Source organism: Peromyscus eremicus, chromosome 2 (assembly GCF_949786415.1).
Source record: "Peromyscus eremicus chromosome 2, PerEre_H2_v1, whole genome shotgun sequence".
In the NCBI taxonomy this organism is placed as follows: Eukaryota; Metazoa; Chordata; class Mammalia; order Rodentia; family Cricetidae; genus Peromyscus; species Peromyscus eremicus.
In genome coordinates, this window is record NC_081417.1 from 153,235,417 (window position 1) to 153,248,897 (window position 13,481).

General features: G+C 50.2%; 1 protein-coding gene across 1 annotated transcript in view; it reads right to left on the minus strand.

The window, feature by feature from the left end:
* Fhad1 (forkhead associated phosphopeptide binding domain 1) overlaps nt 1-13,481 on the minus strand; it is a 128,230-nt gene that overhangs the window by 63,436 nt on the left and 51,313 nt on the right. Inside the window, exons 10-14 of the mRNA XM_059255338.1 lie at nt 13,067-13,171; nt 6,767-6,874; nt 4,425-4,508; nt 3,081-3,233; nt 296-491 (exon numbers count right to left, since the gene is read on the minus strand). Coding sequence (XP_059111321.1) covers nt 296-491; nt 3,081-3,233; nt 4,425-4,508; nt 6,767-6,874; nt 13,067-13,171 — 646 coding nt within the window. The remainder of the gene's footprint in view (nt 1-295; nt 492-3,080; nt 3,234-4,424; nt 4,509-6,766; nt 6,875-13,066; nt 13,172-13,481) is intronic.

The following is a 13,481-nucleotide window of genomic DNA, read 5'->3' on the forward strand; positions in this document are numbered from 1 at the left end:
CTGCTGAGACAGTTCTCCAGCCCCTCTCCTTAAAAAATTCAGTGATACTTCATGTCGGTTATGTGTGAATGTTTATACGTAGCAATCAGAGGATAACTTTTGGGAAGTTGGCTCTTCCCTTCCACCATGAGTCCTGGGGACTGAACTCACTCAGCTCACGCGGCTTTACCTGCTGAGCCATCTTGCCAGCCCATGTGATTCACAAATCCTTCCTCACCAACATGTTCTATTTCGGGAGGATTCATGGTGATATTTCAGACACACGCAACCGTATGTGAGAAAAAGGCCCAGGTACCTTTGTCAGAACCAGACAGCTGGATGCTGAGGTCCCTAAGCAGCTGCTCTGTTTCCTCCAGCCAGGACAGGGAGACGCGCAGGATGTCCAGCACAGCCCTCTGAAGCCCTGACAGGGGTGGGCTGAGCTGCAGGTGCTGAAGGAGTCCCACTTCCTTCTTCAGGTCGCTGCTGCTGCAGGAATCCCTCATGCAGGCCTGGGAACAGACAGGTCATGGGCAGACAGACCCAGTGTCTATAAATGGCCCTGAAGTGACTGACCTAAGAGGAACGAGATCTTGGACTCGGCGAGGAAGCAGGCATGGCCGTCCATCACTGCCCTGGCGTGTCCCAGTTTCATTCAGTTTCTTTTGGCAGCTTTTATTTCCCCCCACTTTAATTTGGCCTTGGTGAGAGTGTGTGTGTGTGTGTGTGTGTGTGTGTGTGTGTGTGTGTGTCCCAGAGACAGTGTCTCTCAGTGAACCATCAGCTCACTCTGTTAGCGAGGCTGAGTAGTTTGTGAACTCTTGAGATCGCCTGTCTTTGCCCCCCAGTGCTGGGTTACAGGCACTTGCTATTTTACATGGGTGCTGAGGATTTGAACTCAGGTCTTCACACTTGCACAACAAGCACTCTTGCTCACTGAGCCATCTCCCCCCCCTCCCCCCCCCCCCCCGTTAGGACTTTTGATAGGCACAGGGATCTCCTTTTTAGGCTGTGTAATGCCGAACTGCCGCGTCAATCTGTCTGACGTGAGAACCAAATCTGGCTACTTGGAGTCATCAGAATTCCTGTCAAGATCAACACACAAGCTGGACAGAAAGTGCGGTTTCCTGACTTGTTTGAAGGAGTGCTGACAAGCCAACATTTGCACAAAACTCCCCAAATAGTAGCTTCTGATTGCAAGAGAAAGCAGAAGCAGCTGCGTGCTCTGACATGCTCAGGGTGGGGGCACCAGGGTGCACCCTGGACCTTCGTCCTGCCTCTTCTAGAGGGGAAGGCAGTGAGCTGAAAATAGTCTTCAGTGCCGGGCCAAAAATGAAGATTTTGAGCAGAAACATCTCTCTCTCTCTCTCTCTCTCTCTCTCTCTCTCTCTCTCTCTCTCTCTCTCTCGTATTTGTGTGTGTGTACATGCATGTGTGTACACATGTGGGTGCGGAGGTCTGAATCTTAGGTGTGGTTCCTCAGGAGCTATTCACTTTGGTTTTTTGTTTGTTTGGTTAGTTGGTTGGGTTATTTTATTTTATTTTGTTTTTTTTGAGACAGGGTTTCTCTGTGTAGTTTTGGTGCCTGTCCTGGATCTCGCTCTGTAGACCAGGCTGGCCTCGAACTCACAGAGATCCGCCTGCCTCTGCCTCCCGAGTGCTGGGATTACAGGTGTGCACCACCACCTCCCGGCTCCCTTTGTTTTTTGAGCTAGGGGCTCTCATTGGGTAGGGCAGCTGGCTGGCCAGTGAGCCCCACAGATACATCTGTCTCCACTAGTGCTGGGGTTACAGGCACATACTGCCACGCTCGACTTTTTTATGTGGGATTAAACTCAGGTCCTCACGCTCGCGCAGCAACCACTTTGCCAGCTGAGCCCTCTCCCCAGCTGTTGCCGCTCTTTCTGTTTTTAAATTCCAGAGCAGGGGACTTCCCAGCGTTGGTGCAGTCATCTCTTCCTGTCTGTGGGGAATCAATTCGCTCCAAGACACCGATGCCAAAGTCGGAGGAAGTTCAGATCCGTTAATAAGGGGCGTGGCAATCGTATACCGCCTTCACACATCCTTCCGTACACTTTAAATGGGGTCTCGGCAACTTACAATACCCAGCACAATGTACGGGCTAGGAGAAAAGTGACGAGAAAATGTCGGCGTGGAGAGGAAGTCCGGTGGTACAGTACTTGCCCACCGTGCACAGGCCCAAAGCTTTCACTCCTTGCACTACCAAAGCAAACGGCCCACCCAGAACAAACCCAAAACTTCTCCAGCACACGACTGACTTTTGGGGCATGTGCATGCAGACCAGAGGTCAACGTCGGGGTCTTCCTCAACAACTCTCCACTTCAGGAAGTTTTTGGTGTGTTTGAGATAAGGTCTCATGAAACCCAGGCTGGCTTCAACCTTGCTGTACATCTGAGAATGACCTTGATCCTGGGGCCTCCACCCCTCAAGGACTGGGGTTATAGGCCTGCCTCAGTATGTCCAGTTTTATGTGGTGATGTGGATCCAGTTCAGGGCTTCATGCATGCCAGGTCTTAGCTACCCATCCCCTGCCCTGCTTATTTTTGGCAGGGCCTCTCACTGAACCTAGAGCTAGTCTATTTGGCTAGATGGGGTGTCACACGTGCCCCCAGAATCTTGCTGCACCTGCTTCCCCAAGCACTAGGGCTACAGGCATGTGCCGCCCAGCTTTTTAATGTGGGTGCCAAGGATTCGAACTCAGATCCTCATGCTTGTGCAAGCAAGCACGTGACTGACTGACTGAGCTATATTTTGAGTTTGATAGAGAAAATAAACCTGTACGTGTTCAATGTGGGTGACACTCTTTGTCTTCATGTTTTTGATCCGCAGATGTGAGACGTTGGGTAGAGAGGGCTGACAGCATCTCTTTCTGTCCATATCAACTTTCCCTGGGAGGCATTTTTGAGTCAAAGGTGGACAATTTCTTGACAAGTGGCAGAGAGGGGAAGGGCCAGTGGGCCGCCTGTGGGGCTAGAGGCTACCTGACAGTACCTGACAGTACCTGACAGTACCTGACAGTACCTGGCAGTACCTGGCAGTACCTGGCAGTACCTGGCAGTACCTGACAGTACCTGAAGTACCTGGCAGTTGGTGAGCAGCGCCCTCAGTTTCTCCACGCTCAGTGCGGTCTCCTCCCGTTTGGAGCTGCCCAGATGGGTATCCTTCTGCAGGGTCCACTTCCTCTGCTGGAAGCTGAGGCTGTCCTCGGTGACCTGGATGATCCTCTCTATCAGCTGGTGAGAGGACAGGGAGGAAGACGTCTCAGGGCAGCATGCTCTGTGAGGCAGTGGCCGCCCAAGTCCTGCCTCAGTGGGCCAGAGTGAAGGCCCTGAGAGGCTGGCTCTGAAGGAACAGGTGCTCTGTCACCAGGACACACTGCCTAGGAACTGGAGGTCTGTACTGCCACTCTGAATTTGTTCCAGATATTCCACACTGGTAGCAATGACTCTTGACACTAAGCTGGGTGTTCTGTGGGCCTTCACAGGTCAGGTTCTCCTGTACCTGCCCGCCTGTGTTTTTTCTGTGTGTGAGTGTTTGTGTGTGTGTACATACAGTGCACATATGTGTAGGTGCACCCGTGAGAGTATGCATTGTGTATGTGTTTGTATGCATGTGTGTGTGTGTGTGTGTACATACAGTGCACATATGTGTAGGTGCACCTGTGAGGGTATGCATTGTGTATGTGTTTGTATGCGTGTGTGTGTGTGTGTGTGTGTGTGTTGTGTGTGTGTGTGTGTGTGCGCGCGCATGTGGCCAGAGGACACATTCCTCATGTGCCACCCACCTTGTTTTGTTGAGACAGGGTATCTCACTGGCCTAGAACTTGCCAAGCAGGCTAAGACTGGCTGGCGAGAGAACCCCTGGCCCCTGGGATCTGCTCGCTATGCGTCCCTAGCATTGGGGTTACAAGCATCACACTACTCAGACCTCTGTGTTTTATTGTGTTTCAGGGATCGAACTCAGGTCCTCACACTTGCAAGGCAAGCACTTTACCAGCTGAGCCGTCTCTCCGGCCTCCACCTGCGGCTTCTTATCTGCTCTTGGCCACAAAGGGCTGAAAGATAACAGGCAGCATCACAGAGGCCTGTCCACACTGCTGTGGCTGTCTCCCCTTTGGGAGGGATCAACCAAGGTATGTGGACCGAAGCCAAGCCACCCCCCTGCTCACAGCGCATCAGTGTGTCTGGTGACCAGACGTGACCGGCTGGACTTGATTTCCACTAGTAACATTTCAAGGGAGTTCAGCCAGCTTTCGCTTCAAAAGCCAGGAAATCCCCTAAAATCAAAACAAATCTTTATGGTGTAGCAACAGTGTGAAAAATATGTGTCACTAACAAAAACAGAAGCATATGCTCTCAGGGTCTGGCATCCAGATCCCCGGAGACAGAAGCGAACGAGTCACGTGGTCAGAGAGCCACACTAACCTGCTGGTCGGTGATGGGCTTGTCACGGAATGGCTTTGCTCTTCCAAAAGTGGCTTTGATGACCTGGCTTCTGAAGTGCTCTAGCTGTGGCACAAAGGGGGTGACAGGTCAGTGGGGGTTGTTGAGACAGAAGCAAGGCTCAGATGGCGTCTCTACCTCTGGGTCCAGGCCACATGCCTGAATTCAGAGTTATGAAGCACTGGGGTGCAAAGCCACAGACAGAACAGAGCAGCCTGCTTCAAAGCACATCTTAGTGCCCAGCCCGGCCCAGGCACACGGTCCCTGAACATGTCTCAGGCCCTCCAAAGAGCCCCTTGCTGTTCAATTATCCAATGGGAAGCCTGGGCCCAGGAGTGCCTTCTCATCCTCGCTAGGCTGTGGAATAAATACGGAGGCTGTCAGCCCAAATAGTTTGTAACCAGCATTGGCAATGGGAGAGGAGAAAGCAACTCCTGTCCCCAGGGGCCTTGGGTATCAACTATCCCAAAGCCTCTGCCCACTGTAATTCATTTCTATGTCCCTCGAGTCATCACAGTGCAGGCATGGAATGGGCACTCAGTGGGTGTTTGCTGGGCACTCGGATATGGAAACACACAGGTCAGGCCTGTAGCTGGTACCCAGTGCCTCCCATGAGCTGCGGTTTTCAGCTTCGGGGAGGGGGGTTGCCCTGTGTGTAAAGTCAGAGCCCAGAGAATCCCAAGTCTAAGGTGCCTCCGACTCCATCAGGAAGCAGAGGCTAGGAAGTCTGGTTGAGAATTTACTCCACGGCAGCCCATGACCTGTATCTGTGGTCCACCGGACAGATGTGGGCATTAAAGACTAACATACATCCCCAAGGGGACATGGAAGGCCACCGGATGAAGCCAGAGTCCAGGAGTTCATAGACCTCCGGACTCCAGGAAACCAGACATGGCGACAGAGCTCTGAACTTTCCTGGCCGGAGGAGGGGTCAAGCTGCCCAAGAAGTTGGTGATGTGGGGAGGCCCTGCACGCCAGGGCCTCCTGGTGCCACTGAGGAACTGTCCATGGGAATGACTGCCTACGGTGAGAGGGATATGGTGACAGGTGCTTGGACGGTGTGCTGGGTGCTAGCGACGCCGGGCAGGGCCTTGAGGTAAGGGGGCAGTGAGGAGGCCAGGAGGGAGGAGGAAGGCTGGATCCCGTCCTCTGGAATCCATGCATGGAGCAGTTTCAGGTTCCTTAAGGTGACCCAGCTTGGAGCCGAAATGAAGGGCTTTGGGTAAGGAGCGCAGCCATGCCCTCGGATCAGGTGTATTTTCGGGGGAGATGCAGGGGCAGCTCAGGGACACAGACTGGCAAGTCTGTGTGATGGGACAAGGGCCTGAGGACCTGCTGGAGAAGTCACAGGTGTGATGGGTTATTTGATGAAGGGCTTTAACAGCTGTCCAATGATGAGTGCCATTTAATGGAGTATGCCTCCACATGTTCTGAGTGTGGGGGCCACACCTGGTTACCCAACCTGGTTACAGTTTGGATGGTAGTAAGTAGAAATGGTTGTAGACTTGGTACTGGGCAATAGAGAATTACGCTTCTTAGCCTTTTGGAGGTCGCTCCTAGCCCTTCTGAAACCCTGCTATGTGCTACGGTAGACCCTCCTCCCAGACACAGAAGCACAAACACTTCGGAACACAAAGTGTCTTGAGCCAGGCGGGGTTTCAGGAGAGTTTCCCACAGAGAATTCTGGGTGGTGTCCTGGGTGGCTTAGGCCTCTGCTCTCGGCTTTTCCTTGGCTCTCCCCAAACCCTGGGTAAAGTCTTGGGACATTTTCTATCTTTCACAGTGGGGCCCTGTGCAGTGGAAGGCCCATTGACCATCTTGGACCAGAGCGATGGAAGACGGCCCTCCGTGCCCAGCCAGGCAAGGACTCTCTCACTACCCTGGCCGGGATCTTCTCTGTCTAGTGTGGACTTTGGACACTCAGGGCTTACTTATTAAAAAAGAAAGGCATTTCCTTAAGGCCGCTGTGAATCTGCTGGGGGCCCCTGGAGGGGAAAAGATCGGAGTAAATGTCAGCAACTGAAAATATAGGGAGAAAGTTCTAGAAACACTCCAGAGCGGAAGAGGGTTTGGGGTGGGAGTGGTGAATACGGGACAAGGGGATCCGGGGCAGGGTTGGTTGTCTGCCAGGGTGTTGGGTCGTAGCACACTATTGAGTGAGAGCTGTCCAGCAGGAGAAGATGGACGGAATGGCACCATCTTCCTGCCTTAGGCATCACACCCCACTCCACCCCACCACACCCTGACACCAAAATTGGCTGCCTGGGTATAGGAGACCCCCGGGGGCACATGGCCCGTCAAGGAGGGCTGTGGGAGGCTCCTACCTGGCCTACTGCCCTTTCCAAATTGATTTTAATGAGACTCTCTCTGTTCCCCATTTCTTGCAGCTGAAGCAATTTCCTTCTGGAATCTTCCTGAAGCTTCTCTTCAACCTGAAAGGATGATGAAAGCATGTGCTGTCTGCTGCTAACGTGGTCATGAGGCAGTCTGAGGAGACCCCTCTAGGATATCCGATGGCTGCTGTGGGGGGGAGGGTCAGCCCATGTGGCAGGGGTCAAAAGTGAGTTCCGTGTGGAAGCAGGCTTGCAAGGCACTGTCCCCTGGGGACCAGGCTTTACTTCCCAGGCTCAGCCATGGTAGTCCTACCCCAGGCTTGAATCCAAGCACAGCCCCTAATAAGTCATGTGACTTCAGAGAGTTATTTTGCTGGTCTGTGAGTCAGTGTTCCATGAGGGGTGGGGAAGTGTTACCAGGGCTGCCTCGAAGAGTTTACTGTGGGGTTAAGAGTGTTTGGAGTAGCGGTGGTATTTCCTAAGGGCTCTACATGTCTGTTAGAGTTTGTTGTCACTTATAAAGCTGGAAGATAAACCACCCACCATTATTCTGACACCCCAAGTGACCTGTCTACAGGGGGCTTGGTAAATACTGTTATTAGGAATACTATCCTGACCACATCACCAGTGGGCACCACTTTGTCAGCCAAAGCAACACTTTGAAAGAGCTGGAACTTGCAGAAGGCATTTAAAAGGGATGGGGGGACAGGAGCCTGATACTTAGTCCCTCTCCATGAGCCTGAGAGTGCTCAATGCTGCCCTCTGCTGGCCTTTGTGGGACACGGCTGCATCTCTACTCACACAGCTACTTTTTTCAAATGAGATGTTAATTAGACGGAATGGGCTTCCTGATGGCACGGACAAACAATTCATTCTGAACACACTTATTCCTCGTTATCCTCTCTTGCCCTCTCTCATGGCAGCTCCTTCCTCTTCCTCACTTGACCCTTTCCCTTCATGAGGACCTCGGCTCTAGCGTAGATTGGAGGTGGGGGAGGGGAGTGCTCCTCTAAGGGAAGGGGTTTCATGCTGAAGCAGCCTCACAAACCTCTTATTGGGGTCTGGAGAGGGGTGCATAAATATCATACACCCCAAACCCTTCAGAACTTTCTTCAGAGCCCCGTGGGGCAGTGAAGAGACTCTCAGACCAAGGCTGCTTGAGAAGCTTGCTCATAGCTGTGGTCTTCATCTCACTCCCTGAAGGTCTTCCTAGGTCTAAGAAGTCTGGACTTCCATGCCTGGCCTTGGACCTGCTCTGTACTGCTCACCCTAGTGGCCTCCTCCCTGCTCCCCAGCCCAAAGCCCCAGAGCCAGCCTCAGCCACAGCCCAGCTTCACCCTGGCCCTCAAGTGTCCTGCCTGCCCTGCTCCTCCATCACTGGTACAGAGAAGGTATTTAGGGGTGCATTTAGTCCTTAGAGGCTTATCAGGTCCCTATCCTGTACACAGCCTCAGGCTGGGCACTGGGGACCTTTGGCCTGAGATTCATGGTCTCCTTGCTTCCAATTTAGTTCCTTCTAGTGCATTCTTTAGGATACTGCTGAGAATCATCCAGATGTGATTCATGGTGTCTGAGGCAGCTTCCTTCCATGAGGCCTGGATGACCTGGGCTTCCTGGTGCACTGGCCATTGGTCATGTCTGGCTATACGTGACATGTGATTAACGACGTTGGATGCATCCTTGCTCAGTGGAGGATGTGGGTTTTCAATTGAATTCAAAAATAACATTTTATTTTTAAATATGAATGTGGAGGGACTGAATTTTAAAACGAATTTGATTTCAGTTTCAACAGTCACACAGGGCTAGTGGCTGTGCCATAGTGATGAGTCACCTCAATGAGGCTTCTGGCTTCGTTTTTGCCCCTTTCTGAGCACATGATTTCACATGAGCTGTTCTGCTCTGGGATGCGTCCTCAGCCCTCACTCCCTCATTGTCACATGGACACCACGGCTCCCAGATCTAAGTGGGCTAAGTGAAAAGACAGAATGCCCATTGCAATGCCAGATGCAGCTCCGTCTCCACCGTCATAAATAGTCACGAAGCCAGTGTGGTCAATGCCTGGGTCAGGGCCCTCCAGTAGCTCCTCTCTGCGTTCAGTACACAGCCCAAGCTCCAAACTTAATGAAAAAACAAAATAATAAAGGCGTCAAGTCTAAGATGCAAGAAACCCACAGGAATGCGAACGGAGTAAGGAAAAATGAGCTCACCCCAGGAGCTACGAGTCATTAGGGAATCTCCAAAACGGCAAGGGAAGACCCAGTACATAACAACCATCACATAGTGAGAGCAATTATGTAACAGTTAGACGTACAGTCGGGAGACAATAGATCTCTAGACAGGAAATCACTGTCAACGGAGAAGTCAGTGCAATCAAAATATGTTCCCAGAAAGGTAAAATATGTGCACACATTCCCCCACACCCCACAAAGCATAAATAGCACACACACAGCACACATGCACATGCACACACACACACACACACACACACACACACACCCCTGAGAAACTCTGTCATCAGTAGAGCCTAAATCCTTAAGGATGTATTTTAGGCAGAAGAAGAAGGCCCTGGGTGGATACCCAGGCTGTAGGGAAGGCACAGCTCCTGTGGGTGGGAACACAGAATGTGCAAAAGCACTTGGGATGTCAGTGTATGAAGGGAGGAGTAGGCAGTGATGATTGCAGCGTGTAAGTCTGTGTGTCACAAGTGATACCAAAGAGTGGATGTTGGTAGCCACTGTGTCATCCAGGACTGGGGCGAAATCACCTGCAGACACTGGGTTTTGATAAGCTGAAAGCACATGTTTAGAAAAACTGTGAAAAGGTATCTAAATACTGAAAACTCAGTCGGTATTGGACTGTGGGGAGACACAACAGCTTTTGGGCTATTCTTACTGGACGGAGAGCCAAGTGAGAAAATGCCAAGTGAATATGGGGGGAAAATAAACCAGTGAAAATTATCAACGAGGAGGTGAGTATGACGGTGCATACCTTCAATGCCAGCACTTGAGAGACAGAGGCAGTGGTGGTGGTGGTGGTGGTGGTGGTGGTGGTGTCTATCTGTGAGTTCCAGGCCAGCCTGATCTACACAGTGGGTTATGGGAAAACTAGGACTACATAGTGAGACCTTGGTTGGTTTGCTTGTTTGAAAGAAAAGTGAAAGAAGTATAGTACAAACAGGTGGTACAATTGATAATGAGCAAAAATGTAAGTTTAAGGCACAATATACCAACAATTGCATTATTTATCAATGGGTTAAAAGGCAGTATCTTGTCGGGGGACTGGAGAGATGGCTCAGTGGTTAAGAGCACTGGCTGCTTTTCCAGAGTACTAAGGTTCAACTCACAGCACCTACAGCTCACCAGGATCTGTAACTGCAGTTCCAGGGGGTCCAAGTCCCTCTTCCGGACTCCCTGGGTACTGCACACACACGGTGCACAGACATATAGGCAGGCAAAACACCCATACACTTAAAATAATTATTTTAAAAATTAAAATAATACCCTGACTGAAGCAACATGAGGCAAGGAGGATTTATTTGGCTTAAGTGTCCAAGTTATAGTCCATCATGGAGGGAGGTCGAGGCAAGAACACAAGCTGCTAGCCACATCATATCCACAGTCAAAAACAGAAAAAAAAAATGAATGCATGCATGCTGTCCACTGATACTTGGTACTCAGCTAGGTTTCTCTTTAAAAAATGTGTGTGTGTGTGTGTGTGTGTGTGTGTGTGTGTGTGTGTGTGTTGCAGGGGGTGGGGGTATGTGCACACGAGTACAGGTGCCTTGGGGGACAGAGGTGTTGGGTATTCCTGGAGCTGGAGTCACAGGTGGTTGTGAACCACCTGATATAGGTGCTGGGAATTGAACCCAGGTCCTCTGAAAGAGCAACAAGCACTCTTTACCTCCAGGCCATCTCTCCAGCACTGAATCTCTCTAGCATCTTTTTATACAGCTCAGGGACCAACCTAGGGAATGATCTCACCCATAGTGGGCTGGTTCTTCTCATACCAATTAACAACCAAAATAACCCCTACAGACTAGCCGGATTTAGATAATTCCTCAACAAAGGCTCTCTTCTCTGGTGAACCTAGGAGCTGGTAAATTGACAGTTAAAAGCTAACCATCACAATGGTCAACCCTGACCTAAAAGATACACGTAGAACACTGTGTTCTCTGAAGAATGCATGTTCTTCTTGTAGGCACATGCGAAGCAAGCATAGAGCACATGCAAACCACCAAGAGAACCTCAGTCAATACTGAGGGCTAAAATCACCAGGTCACACCTCTGTACACAATGTAATCTAGAAACCAATAACCAAAAGGCAGCCAAGACATCTAATATTACATATTAGAAAATAACCCCAAATACCCCACATGCCAGGGAAGAAATAACAGTGGGCATTGGAAAAGACTGGGTTCTGAGTTACAATGTAAAACATCCTAGAACGTGTGGGGTGCAGCCAAAGCCTCATTTAGAGGAAAACAGATGGCCCAGAAAGCAGCTTGGCTCTGTTACCATGACTATAATGATTTTGATGGAGAGATAAGTCCAAGTCAGCCCATTTTCACTGAAAAGATCATTTACACAGTGAAGTTCATTGAGCCAGTGGCTCGGCACGTTTCCAAATGTTTCCATTTTCATTGTCTTGGAATCGTTTTTTTATCTGGATGCATTCTTTTCTGGGCAAATTTTACATAGAGTTTCTTCTGGTCACTGTCATTTTAAAAATAATAAAGGGCCTGATGACTTGAGTTCAGGTCTCAGCAGCCATGTCAGGCAGCCCAGGGGACCTGACACCTCTCCTGGCTTCCAGGGTCACCTGAACTCACATGCACGTATGTACGTGTGTGTGTGCGTGTGTGTGTGTGTGTGTGTGTGTGTGTGTGTGTGTGTGTGTAGGACAGAGGTGTCTTTTTTTCTTTCCAATCGCATTTTCTTTATGTTGTTTGAATTTCATACATGGATATAATATGTTTTGATCAGATCCATGCTCCTACTCTCTTCTCTCCAGTTCCTTACCTACCCCCCACTTTATTTTTTTTCTTGTTTTATGTATATGAGTGCTTTCCCGTGCATGCCTAGTGCCTGCAGAAGTCAGAAGCGGATGTCAGATCCCTTGGAACTGGAGTTACAGATGGCTGTGAGCACCATATGGGTGCTGGGAACTGAAGCCAGGTCCCCTGCAGGATCAGCCAGTGCTCTTAATCACTGAGCCATCTTTCCAGGCTCTGTTCTTTTCCCTCCCAACTTTATATGCTCTTTTGAAAAACCCACTGAGTCCATTCAGTGCTGCCAATATATGCATGGTTGTGGGGCCAGCTCCTGGGGCATGGACAGCATCTCAGGGCTTGCATCCTTGAGAAAACTGACTTCCCCCAGCAGCCCTCAATTGCCAACAGCTCCTTAGCAAGGGGTGGGACCTCATGAGCCCCTCTCGCAGCCATAGGATTCTGAGTGTCTTTATCATTCACTTTTTTTTTTTGACAGTCTTTCGCTGAACCTGGAGCTCATCGATTCTTCTAGATTGGTTAGCGGGTCCCTGGGATCTGCTTATTTCCATCCACCCCAGTGCTGGAATTACAGATCTGTGCCACTACACATGGCTTTTACATGGGTTCCAGGGATCTAAACTCAGATCCCCACGCCTGCACAGCAGCCACTTTCCCAGCTGAGCCATCTCCCAGCCCTGAACTTTATTTTACTTTATTGGCTTTTAGTTTATTTAAAATATAGATAGTCCTGCGTGACTGCCACCCACTGAAATGGATGCCACATTTCCCAGGACAAGGAAGCAACATGAGACCTACTAGGATCTGCAGATGGGGGCGAGTCTCACTGAGATAAACCGGGAACCATTTTATTTATTTATTTATTTATTTATTTATTTATTTATTCATTCATTCATTCATTCATTCATTCATTCATTCATTCATTCATTCATTCATTTATTTATTTATTTATTTATTTATTTGGTTTTTCGAGACAGGGTTTCTCTGTGTAGCTTTGCGCCTTCCCTGGAACTCACTTGGTAGCCCAGGCTGGCCTCGAACTCACAGAGATCCGCCTTGCTCTGCCTCGAGTGCTGGGATTAAAGGCGTGCGTCACCACCGCCCGGCAAACCGGGAACCATTTTATTCTGCGCATCCTGCTCAGGGTTACTTCCTCCCACCCGTGAGCAGCGGCAGATGCGGGCATCGGCCACACGGAGGCGCTGTGCAGGTGGAGCAGGACGCTGCACCCGGAGCGCCCCACCTCCTGTGGTCATGGACACAAGCTTCCCTCAACCACGCACCTTGCTCTTTTCTCGCAGCGTCTTGGAGATGGTGTTCTGATTGGGACAGTTCTTCTTCAGTTCCTCTCTGAGCTTCTTCACTTCTTTCTCCATGTCTTGCATTTGCTGAAAATAAAGTTCAACCATAGAGAAGTTAAGTTTCACTAGGCGTGGCACGAGTTACCTCCTGAATGGAAAGCTCCCCTTTCTCGGGACTCCCTTATTCCTGGGGCTCATTGAGGTAGGATCCTAGCCCCATCCCAGCTAAGCTCCTTCTCTGCTCTACACCTGCAGGCAAAGCAGATCTTTCCCCATTTTCCTCCCCAGTTAATGTATTCAAAGTGCTCGATGAAGGAAAAGAATTTCTTTGGGGGAAAACACTCAGCAGAAGGGGTTGGGAGAATGGTTCAGTGGTTGAGTGTTTGCTGTACAAGCA